This window comes from Bubalus kerabau, chromosome 11 (assembly GCF_029407905.1).
Source record: "Bubalus kerabau isolate K-KA32 ecotype Philippines breed swamp buffalo chromosome 11, PCC_UOA_SB_1v2, whole genome shotgun sequence".
Classification (NCBI taxonomy): Eukaryota; Metazoa; Chordata; class Mammalia; order Artiodactyla; family Bovidae; genus Bubalus; species Bubalus kerabau.
Genome location: NC_073634.1, coordinates 65,780,263 through 65,796,616, shown reverse-complemented (window position 1 = coordinate 65,796,616; position 16,354 = coordinate 65,780,263). Strand labels below are relative to the sequence as shown.

Here is a 16,354-nt window from a genome sequence, read left to right as displayed (position 1 = left end):
GTAACAGTTTAATTCAATGTACATTTTCTCATGTACAATGTAAAGAATTTAACACTTAGTAAGGTTTTAGTTAGGAGTTCAGTTCTTTCAATTGAAACTTGAAGCCAGACCAGAAAGACCAAGGGGGAAAGTGTACCCGTTAAAGGGAAACAATACTTTAATCTCAACCCAACATTAAATCACTGTACATGCCCAAATCAATCTTTTATGTTAGTAGTGTTGGTTTCTAATGAATGATTTTAAAAGTGACAAAGTTGTCGGTTTCAGGACACGCACCAATACATTAACTTAGTTTAAAATAAAATAAGGTAATAGAAATGTCATAACTGCCCTACCCTGATGTGCAACCTCAAGCTGTACTGTTCCCCTTTAACTCTGAAACAGTAATCAGAAATAGTATACATTTTTAAAGAAGTTGTTAATAAAAAGCACGATGATTTGACTGAATAGGACACCAGACAACAGCAAAAGGTGCATCCAGGCTTTCCTTCAGCACTGTTATTCAATTGGATGCTTTCCAGATACCCTAGGATCCCCTACTCTAAGGCAGAGCTGATAAGAGTAACAGGTGTTTCAGACCATGGCTCAAACAACTTATGAAGTATAAGGACTAAGAATAATTGTACTTTAGAGTCCGATTAAAACTTGTGATATCAACACACAGGAAACCTAGGATTTTGTGTTATTAAAAGACCCCACCTTATTAGAATAAGTTAATCCTTCCTCAGGATTTTCCTTTAAAGCTATAGGAGAAACCAATTATTTCTGGAACTACCTACTAGTATTTTGAGCTAAGTTTTAGAAAAGGAGCATGAAAATCATTCATTTTTCATTTGCATACAAGTGCTCTATAAAATATTATTAAGTCTGAAAACTACTTTGAGTCAATAAATATGGATCTATTTGCACATTGTTTTTGGTTAAATAATTGTGCTTTGTGCTTTAAAGCAGCCTCTAGACACAAGACTTGGCATCCAAGAAAATTCTATAAACTAAAACTACAGAAAAAAATTTCAAATAAATTGGTCTACCTAAAATGTTATTTAAACTACCTAGATATTTGTGAGAAATAAAGAAGCTTTTCTTTGACTTAACATAAAAAGAAACTAAAATTTTATCTGGTTACTACTACTTATATGTGGACATTAATAATGTTAATAATAGTAACGGCTGGTTTCTTGAGCAATCACTATTCAGAAAGAAAGCCTGAATTTCCAAAGATAAGAAGTTATGTTCAAACAAAAATGGAAATCAGCAGAGAGAAGTCTGTCTGAACTTTGTAGCTTTCTTAACTCTAGCTCTGGCGCTAGAGGCTCTACGGAGAGACGTACCATCTAAAGGGTTAGTAAGGCCACTGCTACTCCAGTCAAACTGGACGGGTGGTAGAGACTCCTAGAGTTGAAAACCAAAAAATCAAAATTAATCAGTGTAGGTTGTAGCAACATAAAGAATCCTTAAAAACAGAACAAAACACTATTATCGCAAGATCATTAGGCAATAAAATACCTAAAGACAAAGTTGGGATAATTTACAATTTCAGAAGGTTATCTACAAATAGTAACACAAACTGAAATTGCAAAATTTATAAGCAGTACAGCTTGTTGACATTAAAAATGGTGTATCTGAGAAATGGAATTATCTTACATTTTCAAACAGAAGTTTATAGACTGATTCTCTATCAAGATTTCAATCTATTCTCCAATCATAATTTAAACTACTGGCTTGAAAACCTCACTGATCTTTTTTTCACTAAAGAGTGATCTATTTTATTTTAAATAATTAGCCACTTACAATTTCTTAATAGATAATCCAAGGCAACAGAGAAGGTAGCATACTGAATTGGAGGCAAGCTGGGTTATTAAGGACTAAGTAACTAGCCGTATAAACATGGATGTTAATTTATTTGGTTTCCTTATATATATACAAATTAAAAAAAAACTTATAACCTCTAATTTAGAAATTACTTATAATCAGTATTAGAATTTAATTTTTAAAATAATGTACTGAAAAGTATACTCAGAACTCATTTGAATATTCTACGTTTAAAAACTCTGTTAACTGCCAAACACATAAAGATAAAATAAGCAAATGATAAATATAAGATGGAAGGTAGTACAAAACATTAAAAAAATGATTCATGCTTTAAGAATATTCCTGACAGGGAAAAAAAAATGCATTTTCCTCTTTTATTTTGGGGGTGGTGTTGGCAACACTTATTGAAATAACCTTTTACTAGACTCTTACTATCAACATGGTATCATCTTTTTTTTCTGTTTTGCTCATTGTAAGGTAGGCACTTATTAAAACTTTATAATCATTTTTTCTCTGTAGACAAAGACACTGTTCCCTGTAGGAAAGGAACGTGAATTGGCTAATTTTGAAAGTCTAACCCCATGGTATTATAATACAATTGCTTTAATAACCAATGATGGGCATGTTAGTATAAGCATTTGGTCTCCCCCCTAACAAGTCAGGCCTGGAGATACAAACAAAATAAAATACTGGTGATAGTGGCAGCCAGGATTAGAGAGAGGTGGAATGGGGGGTTGGTGAGGGAGACGGAAGAATGCTGTATCTTGACTGGTGGTGGTCACATGAAAAAATAGCATAGAACTATACACACATATTGAGCAAATGTCATATTCTTGGTTTTGATATTCTATAATTATGTAAAATGTGATTGTGGGGAAAACTGGTGAAGATACAAGGCACCTCTTCTGTATGATCTTTGCAACTTCCTGTAAATCTATAATTGTTTCAAATAAAATTTTAAAAATCCTGGTGAAAATCTAGTTCATAACCTACCTGCAAGACTGATAAATAACATTTATAAAAGATCTTCTTTAGCTGAGCTCAAAAACAAACAAAAAGCTCTAGGTAGTCCAACAGATTCAACTTGTTCTACTTCTCAATAAGGAAAAAAACCTTTAGAACTATTCAATACTGACTAGATGGACAGAACTCAGATTTATGTAATAACAAAATTTCTGGGTAAAGCGAAGCAAAGCTCTTTCATTAACATGTTTTATCTAAACGATGTCAAGAACCTGCATGTTTTGAAATATTTCAATGATTTTCTGGAATTTTACTTTTCACAGACATGTATGGCATTTTTAAGACACAACCAATATTATAATAATGAGGTACTAAATCATGAATCAAAATTTAGTGGAATTGAGACAGATGAAAAACAGATACCTAAATAATTACAGGTTAACTAATGGCACTGACAAGCAGGCAACTCAAAGAGAAAGCACTGGAATGAAACATTTAAAAACAACTTTATGTGGCATGAATGATTACTGCGGAGACGAAAGGAGACAAGTTCATAATAAAAAGAAGGGGAAGAAAAGGCTAGAGACAGGAGACTTTGGTTCTAGTCCTAAGCACAGCACTGACATGTGATTTTTAGGTAAATTACTTAGTCTTTCCAAATATGTTTTCTAATTGTAAAACGAGAGTACAGAGCTAGACTGTCATTTTTTTCTTTCTTCTAACTCTCAAATTCTGATTCACAACGGAAACAGCAACATAAAGCAGCCTAAGAGAGGAAATCTGCTGGTGGTAACCAGCCAGGTAACTGCTAGCCAGAGCACTGACTCCACTCGGCAGTGAATAAAGCATGGTTAACATCCTAACCTTACTAAGGGGGAATCAGTATGGCGCTGTGATTGGTGTGACCTTGAAATTCAGTGAAAAAAGATGTCAACAACAACAACAAGTATCACTACATGCTTTTTATCTGTAAACTGTTTTTTTTTCCAGGTAAAATTATCTTTTTTTAAAAACCCCACATTAACAGATGTCAGTAAAATACTGAATTTCTAAACAAGAGATGTAATGGCAAAAAGACTGATGAGTACAAACTCATTTGAAAGAAAAGATAGAAATTTTAGCAGGTACCGAACTGAAATAGAAAAGACAGATCAAAAAGCATGCAGACATAATGAGAATTATGCCACTATGCTAAGTTCAAGGATGTTCAAGTATGCCAAAACATAAAAGGAAGGTTTGCCACATGCTTTTTTGGGGAAAAAAATTCAGGTATTGAACAGGTCTTTGCTGACACATTTTGCTAAGCTTCTAGCACTAATGTTTATGGTTGTTTCACCTGAAAATTATCATTAGGAGGAAGAATGAATAGCCAAAATGTTATGTGAAAAAATAATAAACACACTGTATGCCAAGGAAGAGTGGTAAGAAATACACTTTATATGGAGAACCTTTAGAATGTATTTCAGATGTTTGCTGAGTATTTTAACCTTAATCAAAAGTATGGAGCCAAGCAAAGATAATGCAATTTAGTGATGGAGGTCAGGCATCTCAGCACAAAATTCTGATATGCATGCTGAAATCTTCAGTTTGAATGTTAGACAGCAGACCTACATAGGCTCAACTCAATTCAGAAATAACTTTGAACTTCCATTGGGAAATACTGTTTTCATTGGTTTTCCAAAGCCTAAAAACTAAAGCCAATGAGGATCACAAAATACCATAAAAAGTATAGAATAAACTTGTTAATTCAATATTGATGTGTATTTTTAAAATAGAGAAATGTGTACATGAAACAGAATAAAAGTAAGTACTTGATTAAAAAGAGCTTTTAAAAAATGTAAATAGCAAGAGAACGAGTTCTATATTCCAGCAAAAAAGTTAGATATGCTTCAATGTCACTGAAAATTCCCATACTTGCCTATAACTAGGGAGACAGTCCTTTGATTACAAGTACATAGGGGTCTATATGTATATACAGAGATGGCAGCAGCTGAATCCTTGTGGAGCTGCAACTAACCGCCATCAAATTAATACATGCTGATTTCTACTAAAAATCTTCCATTAAATTAACACACATGCTTTTTATTAGGTTATCTAGGCTTTTAATCAAGTCTATAATTAAATTATATCGAGGTATGACTAGGCAAAAGTGACAGGTGACAGCTAACTAATAAAATAAGCAATAGCTTATGGGGTTGTAATACATAGAAATGGCTGGATGGAGGAGAAGAGGAGAAGGACGCAAGGAAAAATAACAAGTGGCTCAAATTAAAAACTGCTCCATTTCCAGAAAACATACCAGGCAGTTAGTCAAATTACTTTCCTAACACCTAGCACTGTAGGAATAAGAATGCTGACTGAGGCAGAAGTGAGAATGTGCTGTAATTCTGGAATCTGCACAGACATGGCAGGCCTGCGAGAATAGCTGATAGCCAGAGGGCAATATATAGCCAATGAAAGGAAGAGAGCTAAGGACAGAATCAGCCTACTGAGACATTTTGCCCAAGGCTCTTTGCCTGTTGCCCAATCAATAAGGCCAGGCATTTTATGCATTAGGTCTCCATGACCATGAATTCAATGACAGTAATAAACTGGTTTCAGAGGGACGTTGAAGCTAAGCTCAAGTATAAACCACAGTGGTACACAGCAGTAATATTACATGTTTCTTGAAACACACCTGAAAAGGCAGGACCCTGCTTTACAAAATCATTTGCCAAAGTATGTTCTTCAAAACACTAGTTCTACAGGTGTTATAAACTCTTCTTCCTTGATCCCTACAGAAAAGGGTTCTATGGCCAAGTAAATTTGAGAAATGAAATAAAATTAAATAGCGTTATTCACTGCAGGATTTTTCAGAGTCCTTAATATATGTGTTATGAACCTCCAAGTCTTGTTTAGGGTTTGATATGAAATATTTCCTGATCTCACTTCACTATGAAACCCTTCTTTAGTGAATCAATTCTGGGGATTAGTGTTCAGTGGAACACATCTTGGGAAAGGGTGTCCAAACATGCATTTTTTGTTAGACATAATTAGTAATGATATTTAAGGTTAAGAAATGACAAACACAGCAAGAATATATTTTAGAAATGGTAATATTCATTAAGAATATTAATATTTAAAAAAAACCAATTTTAATCTGCACTGAGTCAGTTGCTAACTTGATGTCAAAAAAGTAAGCAAACCAAGTAAGCTATGTTCTCCGAGGAAAAAAGTGAGAGGAAGGGCTTTAATATTACATATATTTTTAATATTAAATATATTTGACTGAAATATGATTTGTGCTTAAATGTGCCAAAGAAGTAAAGGGTAAGAGAGCCTTCTTTTTTCCTTAATCTATACAATATTTTGTTAAAGGCTGTATCATTTTCAACTTAACAGCTTTATTCAAACTCTTAAAACAACAGTTATTTATATAATAACACACCTAAATTTTATAACTTTATAAAATTTTTGCAAGCTTCAGGAAAAACACATAATGGCAGACTTGAAGAGCTGGTATAAATGCAATGTTTTCTTTTTTTTTTGAAAATCCAGCACTTACCAGATTTATGTGTCAGTAATAGATCATACAATGTACCAGCTGTAAGTGATTTTTTGCTTGCTTCAAAGTTCTTATTTTACAGGTAAAAAGACTAAGGCCCAGATAGGTTTAAAGGACTTACCCATAACCAGCCAGTTCTCAAACTGTCTTTTCTATTTTTTTTAAATTAAAGAGAATTTTCTCACTGTATTTCAAAGGATGTTAATAAGAAGTGAAATCACATTTATCATGAAACTAAATTTTAAAAATATTTTAAAAATGAAAAGTTATATATTAAGGGAAACAACAATGTGTGTGGACGTATGTGTACATACATGCATAAATGTATCTATATACATCCAGATATTTTTACCTGGAATTGGTCAGATGTACATGTGTTCATTTCTGGTGACATAGTGGTGGTCTGACCGATGGAAGCGATTTTTTCTGCAGCAGATAGTGGTTTCAGTGGTTCCTTGGTGGGCTCTAACATACCCTGAAAAAGGTATATTAGCTATTAGTTGGGGGAAGGATTGGCCCATAAACTTCACAAGAAAGTTAACTAGCAGAAAGTAGAAAGAACACAGGTCATTTGGAAAGTACTGAAGACAAAAAGGAACTAGTCTTAAATTTGTTTTAGTGAAAATCTTACAGCACTCTAATGGGAAATATTTCATAATAATACCTTTGTGATCCAAACTTTTTGAAACAAGACCTTGTAATTTAAACCGGATTTGCTTTAGAGTGCCTGGCTATCACTGTCACACAAATGCACGAACACATGGAATGGTGGGGGAGGGGAAGTGGTGAGCAAAACAGTATATTACATCCATGTGCTGAGAATGCAATACTGTTCTGATGTTCAGACGTAAAACTGCAGGAAAGGGCACTCTTCATACACGTTACACCATGGTGGTACTTAGAGAGGTGGGAGTGGATTCTAACACACACCATATAGTGTGATGACATCCATATGCTACAACGTGAATTTAGTGCCTGATCCTTGCTTACTACAGGATGGGAGCCTTAGTTCTTTGGACTGGCAAAGCAGAGGCACAGTCATTTCAGAGGGGAAAACATCTTATATGTTCTGCTAGGCATGTTATGAATTTAACACACTCTTTCAGTAAGAGAGACATTCAAGATGGGTGTAGAAACAAAGAAGAAAAAAAAAATCAGCACTTTGTATCTGTGTTCTGCTGCTGCTGCTACGTCGCTTTAGTCGTGTCCAACTCTGTGCGACCCCATAGACGGCAGCCCACCGGGCTTCCCATCCCTGGGATTCTCCAGGCAAGAACACTGGAGTGGGTTGCCATTTCCTTCTCCAATGCATAAAAGTGAAAAGTGAAAGTGAAGTCGCTCAGTCGTGTCCGACTCTTAGCCACCCCATGGACTGCAGCCCACCAGGCTCCTCCGTCCATGGGACTTTCCAGGCAAAAGTACTGGAGTGGGGTGCCATTGCCAAGTTACTAGCATGAAAGAAGGCCCAAGCTTTTACGAATTTCAGAATAACTTGACAAGCTCTTGAATAGTTATCAACCAGATAAAAGTCTCCTTTTATGGGGGCGGGGGGTGCGGGGGGGCAGAGAAGCTGCTAAGTCTAACAATCTTATAGTTAGAATCTATACATTTCTTAAAACAAATCTTTCAGGAGAATCCCCCTACTTTCATAAAATTGAGCATAAGCTAAAATAAATAATTTATATATATATCAATAGTTCTTAACAACAGTACACGTGAAAGGCTTTAATCTAGCATCTAGAAAAATGAAAATAAATTCATGGTCTAATTCAATGTCATATACATTATAAAGGTGTGTGCCCTTCTAGAAAGACTCCATGTGTTTGGTAAACCATTATTAGTCTTAGCCAACTTTTCTAATGTGAACTCTCCCTAAAGCCAAGTGGTTCTCAAAGTGGTCCCCATCAGTAGCTCCTCTATCATCTGGGAACTTCTCCTACCCCAGACCTACTGAATAAGAAACTATGGGGGTGGTGACTAGCATTCTGTGTTTGAAACAAGTCTTCCAAGCAATTCTAATGCACATCAAAGTCTCAGAACCAGTGACTTGAATGACTACTTCAGGTACTATTCCTACAGATGAGATCAAAAGATATTGAACATCTCATGTGTGTAAAGTACTATGGAAAAAATTCAGGTATCATTAAAATTTGAAATCAGATAACCCAGATATGAAAAAGAATGCTTCTAAATGTAAGGCATCAAAAAGAGGGAGGAGGAGAGGATATAACCACTAAAACAACTTTGGTATTAAAAGCTTACAAAAATGGTAAAACTACATTACTAATAAAAGGTTGTAATTAAGAGAGGGGAAAAAAGCATAGATATGAGTCTTTAACTCTTCATAAAACTTAAAAAATTGCCTAATGTGCTGAGTCTAACACAGAAGCATTAAATAGGTTACTGTCCCCAACATGCAGAATGAAAGTGCCCACAAATTAAATTTCTACTTCCTACTCAGAATGTGACAATACCACAACCAATCTCTAGAAAGCTACTTCTTGAGAAAAGAGATCCAAATAACCTAAAAGTTAGAAACATTATGGACTACATTTACCTACAACATAAAAGAAAGTAAGGATGATCAAGGTGTTTTGAAAATACAAGATAACCATTCACAAAGGAACAGCTTTTTTTTTTTAAAAAAGCTCAAAGAAGCTTTTGTCCAATCTCACAAAACAAACCAACAAAAACAAAACAAAGCAAAATTTCAGTTCAGTAACAATAATTAGAGCTTATTCATGAGAAGTTTGCAGATTAAAATAAGGTCAGGTTCCACAGCAAATTCATTTTCACATGCACATAAAGGTTTTTAAATTTAAATTCCATACCAAGTGTTCCTTAGTTTTGTTTTTTTTTTTCTTTCTTAAACACAGTATTTTTCTCCTTATTTTCAAGTTATTGGTGAAAAAATTTTAAAATATTTTTAGTTTAATAGACAGGACATTTTTATCCACCAATAACTCAAAGACATGCCCAAAACCACAAACACATCAAACTTTAAAATGTGACTGAGTCTTGATAAGGTACAGAATGAAAATTCCTCATTTTCCAGGACTACCTGGCATATCTGAAAAAACAAAATTTAACATGTTTAAAACATTAATGGAAAAACTAAGGACCAATTATGGGTCCTGGCTCATTTTCATTTGTTATAATTTGCTATCTACAACCTTTTGTATATATCCATGGATTCAACATTGCATTATTTAAAAATAATCAGAAATGCATTTAAACAAATGATATCTAAGGCTTCAGATACTTCAGTTTCTTCTTTTTAAAAGCAAATTAAAAGAGACTTCCAAAGGTGAATTTTACAAAAGTTATAAACACTGCTGCTGCTAAGTCGCTTCAGTTGTGTCTGACTGTGCGACCCCATAGATGGCAGCCCACCAGGCTCCCCCGTCCCTGGGATTCTCCAGGCAAGAACACTGGAGTGGGTTGCCATTTCCTTCTCCAGTGCATGAAAGTGAAAAGTGAAAGTGAAGTCGCTCAGTCGTGTCTGACTCAGTGACCCCATGGACTGCAGCCTACCAGGCTCCTCTGTCCATGGGATTTTCCAGGCAAGAGTACTGGAGTGGGGTGCCATTGCCTTCTCCATTATACTACTATTATAAACACTAGTAGTACTAAAAGTGTCTATAATACATAAAATACAGAAAAATGTCCTCAGATCAAGACTTGAAGGGATTTATGAGCTCAAAAAAGGATATTATTGTATTTATTCTCTTAATGGTCCCATGTTGCTGCTGTTGCTAAGTCGCTTCAGTTGTGTCCAACTCTGTGCGACCCATAGACAGCAGCGCACCAGGCTTCCCATCCCTGGGATTCTCCAGGCAAGAACACTGGAGTGGGTTGCCATTACCATACCTTAAAATAAACTTTCCATGTTATGCTATGTAAGTTGATTTTACAGAATAAATGCAACAATAATGCTATGCTATGCTATGCTATGCTAAGTCACTTCAGTCGTGTCCAACTCTGTGTGACCCCATAGATGGCAGCCCACCAGGCTCCCCTGTCCCTGGGATTCTCCAGGCAAGAACATTGGAGCGGGTTGCCATTTCCTTCTCCAATGCAGGAAAGCAACAATAATAAATACATGCAAAAGCATCATTGTACTTACCAATCCTGCTGCATACATGGGCACTATAACAGGTTGCTTCTTATTGCCCGTGAAGAGCTACATATGTATGTTAGAGAGAAAGAATATGTATTTAGAGAATGATCTGTCATACAATGAAACAGTTTCCAAAATACTCAGTAATGCTTTATTATATACACTGTGAGTGAGAAATTGAAGAAATTGTTAAATTGCCCTTATGGGGTTACAGTTTTGATCTCCTAGCCCAATTCCTTCATCTCACAGTTAAGCAAAAACACAAAAACATCTTTTTCTTAAGATAAGAAATTTCAGAGAAAAACCTAGATAGATTTACACTTAGACGTTGGCATATTTAAAATAAATGAACATTTAAACAAATTAGTATCTATTTTTCTGAGAAACTAGTTTATCATAATTTGTACAGAGGTGTGAAAGAATTTGAAAACATCCATAAGTTGATTAAAGGATTTTCTAAGGTACTAATAAACTTACAATGTTTCGGGTGTCTATGCCCAGGGAGCATAAAAGTTTCTTGTTGCTATGGGAGCCACCCCACTGATATCTCAAGCCATGTGCATCATGGACGTCCTGTAGCTCGGTCCACACATCCAGCAGTTCCCTGCAAAGGTCACAACACAATGAAGCCACCAACAATGGGTTACTCAGTAGCTTTCACCATGAATTCTACTTTTAAAGTGACTATAAAATATTATACATTCCAATTAATCTTGTGTCTAACATGAGTATTTATATATACCTATTACCTGAATGAAATCAAGAGCCAACATTTAGTCATGAGGAAAGTAAATTAAACTCATCTGAAACAATCAAGCAAAAATTTAGCCTGTATGTTATTCTTATTTAATTTTAAAACAAAAGCATTTAAAAGGAGGATAGAAATCACTGAGCGCTTCACCATCTTACTAGAGCTATTTAATGTTTTCTCCTTGAGTCTTGACCCCCACACGGACAGTTGCAATTACAGTATACAAAAAATTCTGTATTCTTTTTTCAGACTTTAAGCATTTCCTTATCTACATATGTACCCTTTTCAAAGGTTTATTATGTCCTATTAGACAGATGCATCATCATTTATTTAGCCACAATCCTACAGTTTTAATTAAGTTGTTTTTACTGTTGGCTCCAATTGCTAGTAAGGCAAGAATATCTTCCTGTGCTTTACAGTGTGTTACTGTAGAATTCTGTTATTTCCTTAGAATGAATCTCATGGGTCTAAGAGTATGAACGGTCTGTACAGCTAGCATATTTTTAAAAAACATATCTAAATGGTTTCAAGATGGCAAAACATCAATCTTTTTATCTCCTTTTATTCTCAGAAACCACCCCAAAACAAAAGTCAAGAAGCAAAAATAATATTCATCTTAAATGAAATTAAGAAATACTGCTTCCAGAGGTGGTGAGTAATGAAATATAAGAGAAGCATCTAGGAATAACTTTGAAATTAAAATTAGAAAGTCAATCTAGACCCTCTAACATCTAAAAATTAATAGCAGTTTCAGAAAGAAAACAGAAGCACTGGAGGGAAGGCAGCTAGCATTGTAAGACAACTGCTCAATGCTGAAGAACAGAAGCTTCCTGATTGAAAGGCTGTGCCTAGTACTCGGTCAGAAAATGAAAAAAGACCCACACCAAGATACTTCACTGTAAAACATCAAAACACCAGCAATGAAAGACTCTAAATTATAAATGTGAAGTGCGGGTAGAATAAAGTAATATTTTACTTCCCGGGAACCTTTTCTTCCCCCGCCCCGCCACCTACCCCGCAAGGAGGCTATTAGAGGACGTGCTTCACCAATATGGGATTTAACTGAAGGGAAGTCCCAAGACAACATGTGATAGGACGCCTAGACCGATCTATTCCAGACTGGAAGGAACTGGAAGATGGAAGACTCCAGGTTAAAAATGGATTGGCCAGTTTGATAGGTCTATCACAAGTAAGATTGTATTAACAGGCTATTCCAGGGTAGGGACAGACTTAGTAAGTTTAAAAAAAAAAAAGAGGAAATCATTAAATCCAGGAAAAAAAGTGTACTATAAAAGAAACAGTGGCTTAGCTTTGAACATTATTTACATGATCATAATAATGAACGTACCAAATAACAATTTAACCAAAAACTATGACATAAGTGTACTGGGAAGATGAAGGGAGGAAAACAGCAGATGTAAGATCTAAATTCTCATCTATCATACTAGGAAATCAAAAAATAATACACAAAAATTTGACTGAATAGAATAGTGCTTTAGAAATTTTTTTTAAAAAACAGCTCAAAAGTGGAGAGGTAGAGAGATTTTTTAATTACATCTTTAGGCACAATATGGTTTTTTAAACTTAAACAAGTTAATGTTTTAGAACCTTAACAGTTTAAAATAACCTTAGATAACCTTATAAATGAGAACAGTCAAATTAACAAATATACAAGTAGACCTAAAAAGTGTCTACTACTTACCCACTTTCAGCTAAGGCCTCTCTTGTTTTTATTGGCAAGGTGCTTGTTTCCAGCAAGTGCTTCAGGGAAGTAACTTCTTCTTTAGTATCAGGGACAAATATGGAAGGAAAACATGCTTCGAAAATTCGCTCCAGGCGGTTTAGTAAAGCTGTCTGCATCAAAACACCCCCCAAAAGTTTATTTTCACTTTCATAATTTTAGCAGTGTCACAGCTTTATCATTAACATAGACACACTCACTCCCACAGACCGATATTCTGTCCACTGCTAAGGGGTGGAGGAACTACTAGACAGATACAGGAAGCACTAAGTGGAAGAAGTGTAACTACTCATAAATAAAGAAAGTGGAGTCGCTCAGTCGTGTCAGACTCTTTGCGACCCCATGGACTGAAGCCTGCCAGGCTCCTCCATCCATGGGATTTTCCAGGCAAGAGTACTGGAGTGGGTTTCCATTTCCTTCTCCAGGGGATCTTCCCGACCCAGGGATTGAACCCGGGTCTACCTGCATTGTAGGCAGATGCTTTACTGTCTGAGCCACCAGGGAAGATAACTACTCATAGAACATTTTAAAATAATTGTGGTGATACAATGATGACAAATAAATGTAGTTACACATCAAGCATTATGCCTGTCACTTTACAAACATTACCTTACTTAATTGACCACAAAATTCTACAAAGAAGAAATTATTACCCCATTATACAGTGAGAAAGCAATCAAAGTTTGAATTATCTTCCCAAAGCAAAAACAAAACAAAAAAACCCAGACAATATTCATATTCTTTTCACTACACTGGGGTGTTTCTTACTACTACTCACATACTCTCTATTTAGAAAGATAAGACTGGATGCTGGCAAGAAGTGTTATGCTATTATATAATAGTTGAACAGAACCTAAATATGAACACTTGAATTTTGAAAATATTTTTAATTTTTAAAATAAAAATTTTTTTACTGAAATATAGTTGATTTATCAGTTCAGTTCAGTTTAGTCGCTCAGTCATGTCCGACTCTTTGTGACCCCATGAACTGCAGCATGCTAGGCCTCCCTGTCTATCACCAACTCCCAGAGTCTAGCCAAACCCATGTCCATCGAGTCAGTGATGCCATCCAACTGTCTCATCCTCTGTTGTCCCTTGCTCCTCCTGCCTTCAATCTTTCCCAGCATCAGGGTCTTTTCAAATGAGTCAGCTCTTCACATCAGGTGGCCAAAGTATTGGAGATTCAGCATCAACAACAGTCCTTCCAATGAACAACCAAGACTGATCTTTAGGATGGACTGGTTGGATCTCCTTGCAGTCCAAAGGACTCTCAAGAGTCTTCTCCAACACCACAGTTCAAAAGCATCAATTCTTTGGTGCTCAGCTTTCTTTACAGTCCAACTCTCACATCCATACATGACCACTGGAAAAACCAGAGCCTTGACTAGACAGATCTTTGTTGGCAAAGTAATGTCTCTCCTTTTTAATACGCTGTCTAGGTTGGTCATACCTTTCCTTCCAAGAGTAAGTTTCTTTTAATTTCATGACTGCAATCACCATCTGCAGTGATTTTGGAGCCCAGAAAAATAAAGTCTGACACTGTTTCCACTGTTTCCCCATCTATTTGCCATGAAGTGATGGGATCAGATGCCATAATCTTAGTTTTATAAGCTTTAAGCCAACTTTTTCACTCTCCTCTTTCACATTCATCAAGAGGTTCTTTAGTTCTTCTTCACTTTCTGCCATAAAGGTGGTGGTGTCATCGGCATATCTGAGGTTATTGATATTTCTCCCGGCAATCTTGATTCCAGCTTGTGCTAGTTGATTTATATGTTATGTTAATTTCTTCTGTACAGGAAAGTGACTCAGTTATACATATGTATTATATATATACACACACACACACACATACATATATTCTTTTCCATATTCTTTTCTATTATGGTTTGTCACAGAATATTGAATGTAGTCCCCAGTGCTATATAGTATGACCTTGTTGTGAAAACTTTTCAGAAATATCTCTGCTGCTAAGAGAACAAACAGAGGGGGAAAGAATGTCCATTATGACTAAGAAATTTAACAGCTCATTTGTCATTCTGATTATCTGTGTTATCTTTTAGATATTCCATTTCTCTACTCTTCTATGGTGTGTATATTTGGGGTTTTGAGTAGTACACCACCTTTCCTCCAAGCAAAGCTTGCATACTCCCTAGAGTATTTTCTCTGAGAACACTGGCATTTTGGACTATTTTTACTGATTGAAACTTGTTGTATTTAGACTAACTTAGATTTTGGGGGTACTAGTAGGTTTCGTTTCGTCTACATGTGCAACCTACAAGAACATTTATTCCCACTTTCCTAACTTTATTTCAGATACATGTAAAATATTTTCAACTTAGCTCACCTTACTACTTAAAACACCAACCAGGAATACAAAATGTTAGGTTAAAGCTTACTGCAAGATTAAATGCACCACTGAAATGCCACTCACTGTACAAGAAAAATGCCACAAAATGATGGTACTTTCTGCCAAGTAACAAAAACAAGTGAATGCTTGATTTCTGTTGTTTAGTGTAGTCAGCAAACAGGAAGATGAAAAACAAAAGGAAAAACTTTCATACACCTGTTTTCCAAAGCAAAATCTCTTTTGAAAACTGTTATCAGAGCAAAAAACTTAATGCTGCGTAATTAGTCTCAGGGTACTTTTTTGCTATCTCTACAAAAGTTAGTCTAACATCTTCATTATATTCATGTGTGTGATATGGGAAAAGGTTCTCAGTATCAATTATGAAACCTACAGTAAAGAGTAGCGTCAAGATCCCAAGGCTTGTGAAATTTGAGTGCGTCAAGGGGACCCACACTTACTCACTTCAACAGAGGGAATGGACAGACATTACTTTTAAAGGGATCAGATAACCATCTAATTGGAAACATAATAAGCACTTGCTCCTCCTGGGCAGGGAAGGTAAACAAAAACTCACACATGACCAAATTTTAATTCTCTGTAAATTAAAACAGAATCTTCTTGTATCCTCTTTGTTATCCGTTTAATGGGATAGAAAAAAAATATATCTCTCTAGGGATGAAAGAAAGGATTTCAAAGCATATTTAATCATTTTGATCAATCATTAAATTTAACTACCAGGTCTTACATATCAAAGTGTTAGTCGTTCAGTCGTGTCTGACTCTTTATGATCCCATGGACTGTCCATGGACATAACCAGGTAAGAATACTGGAGTGGGTAGCCATTCCCTCCTCCAGGGGATCTTGCTGACCCAGGGATCAAAGCCGGGTCTCCTGCACTGGAGGCAGATCCTTTACCAGGGTCTGAGTCACCAGGGTCTTAGGTATACTAGTGAGCAAATCCTCACATCAGTGGAATGTATTGAAGAAATAGAATGTTATTTAAACCTAACCACTTTCAAACTTTGCTTTAAACTTCTTCCCCAACCTTTTTTCATAAAGAATAAAATTACATGGAA

The 16,354-nt window shown here is 35.6% G+C and overlaps 1 protein-coding gene across 7 annotated transcripts in view; it reads right to left on the bottom strand.

The window, feature by feature from the left end:
* Nucleotides 1-16,354, bottom strand: part of AFTPH (aftiphilin) — a 72,493-nt gene that overhangs the window by 12,911 nt on the left and 43,228 nt on the right. For 5 of the 7 annotated variants that reach the window (XM_055540461.1, XM_055540465.1, XM_055540462.1 and 2 more), the window contains 5 exons: nucleotides 12,893-13,044; nucleotides 10,917-11,043; nucleotides 10,446-10,502; nucleotides 6,672-6,794; nucleotides 1,332-1,392 (listed from right to left, as the gene is read on the bottom strand). In XM_055540461.1, coding sequence (XP_055396436.1) covers nucleotides 1,332-1,392; nucleotides 6,672-6,794; nucleotides 10,446-10,502; nucleotides 10,917-11,043; nucleotides 12,893-13,044 — 520 coding nt within the window. The remainder of the gene's footprint in view (nucleotides 1-1,331; nucleotides 1,393-6,671; nucleotides 6,795-10,445; nucleotides 10,503-10,916; nucleotides 11,044-12,892; nucleotides 13,045-16,354) is intronic. The other 2 variants (XR_008700426.1, XM_055540466.1) reach the window with 1 other exon arrangement.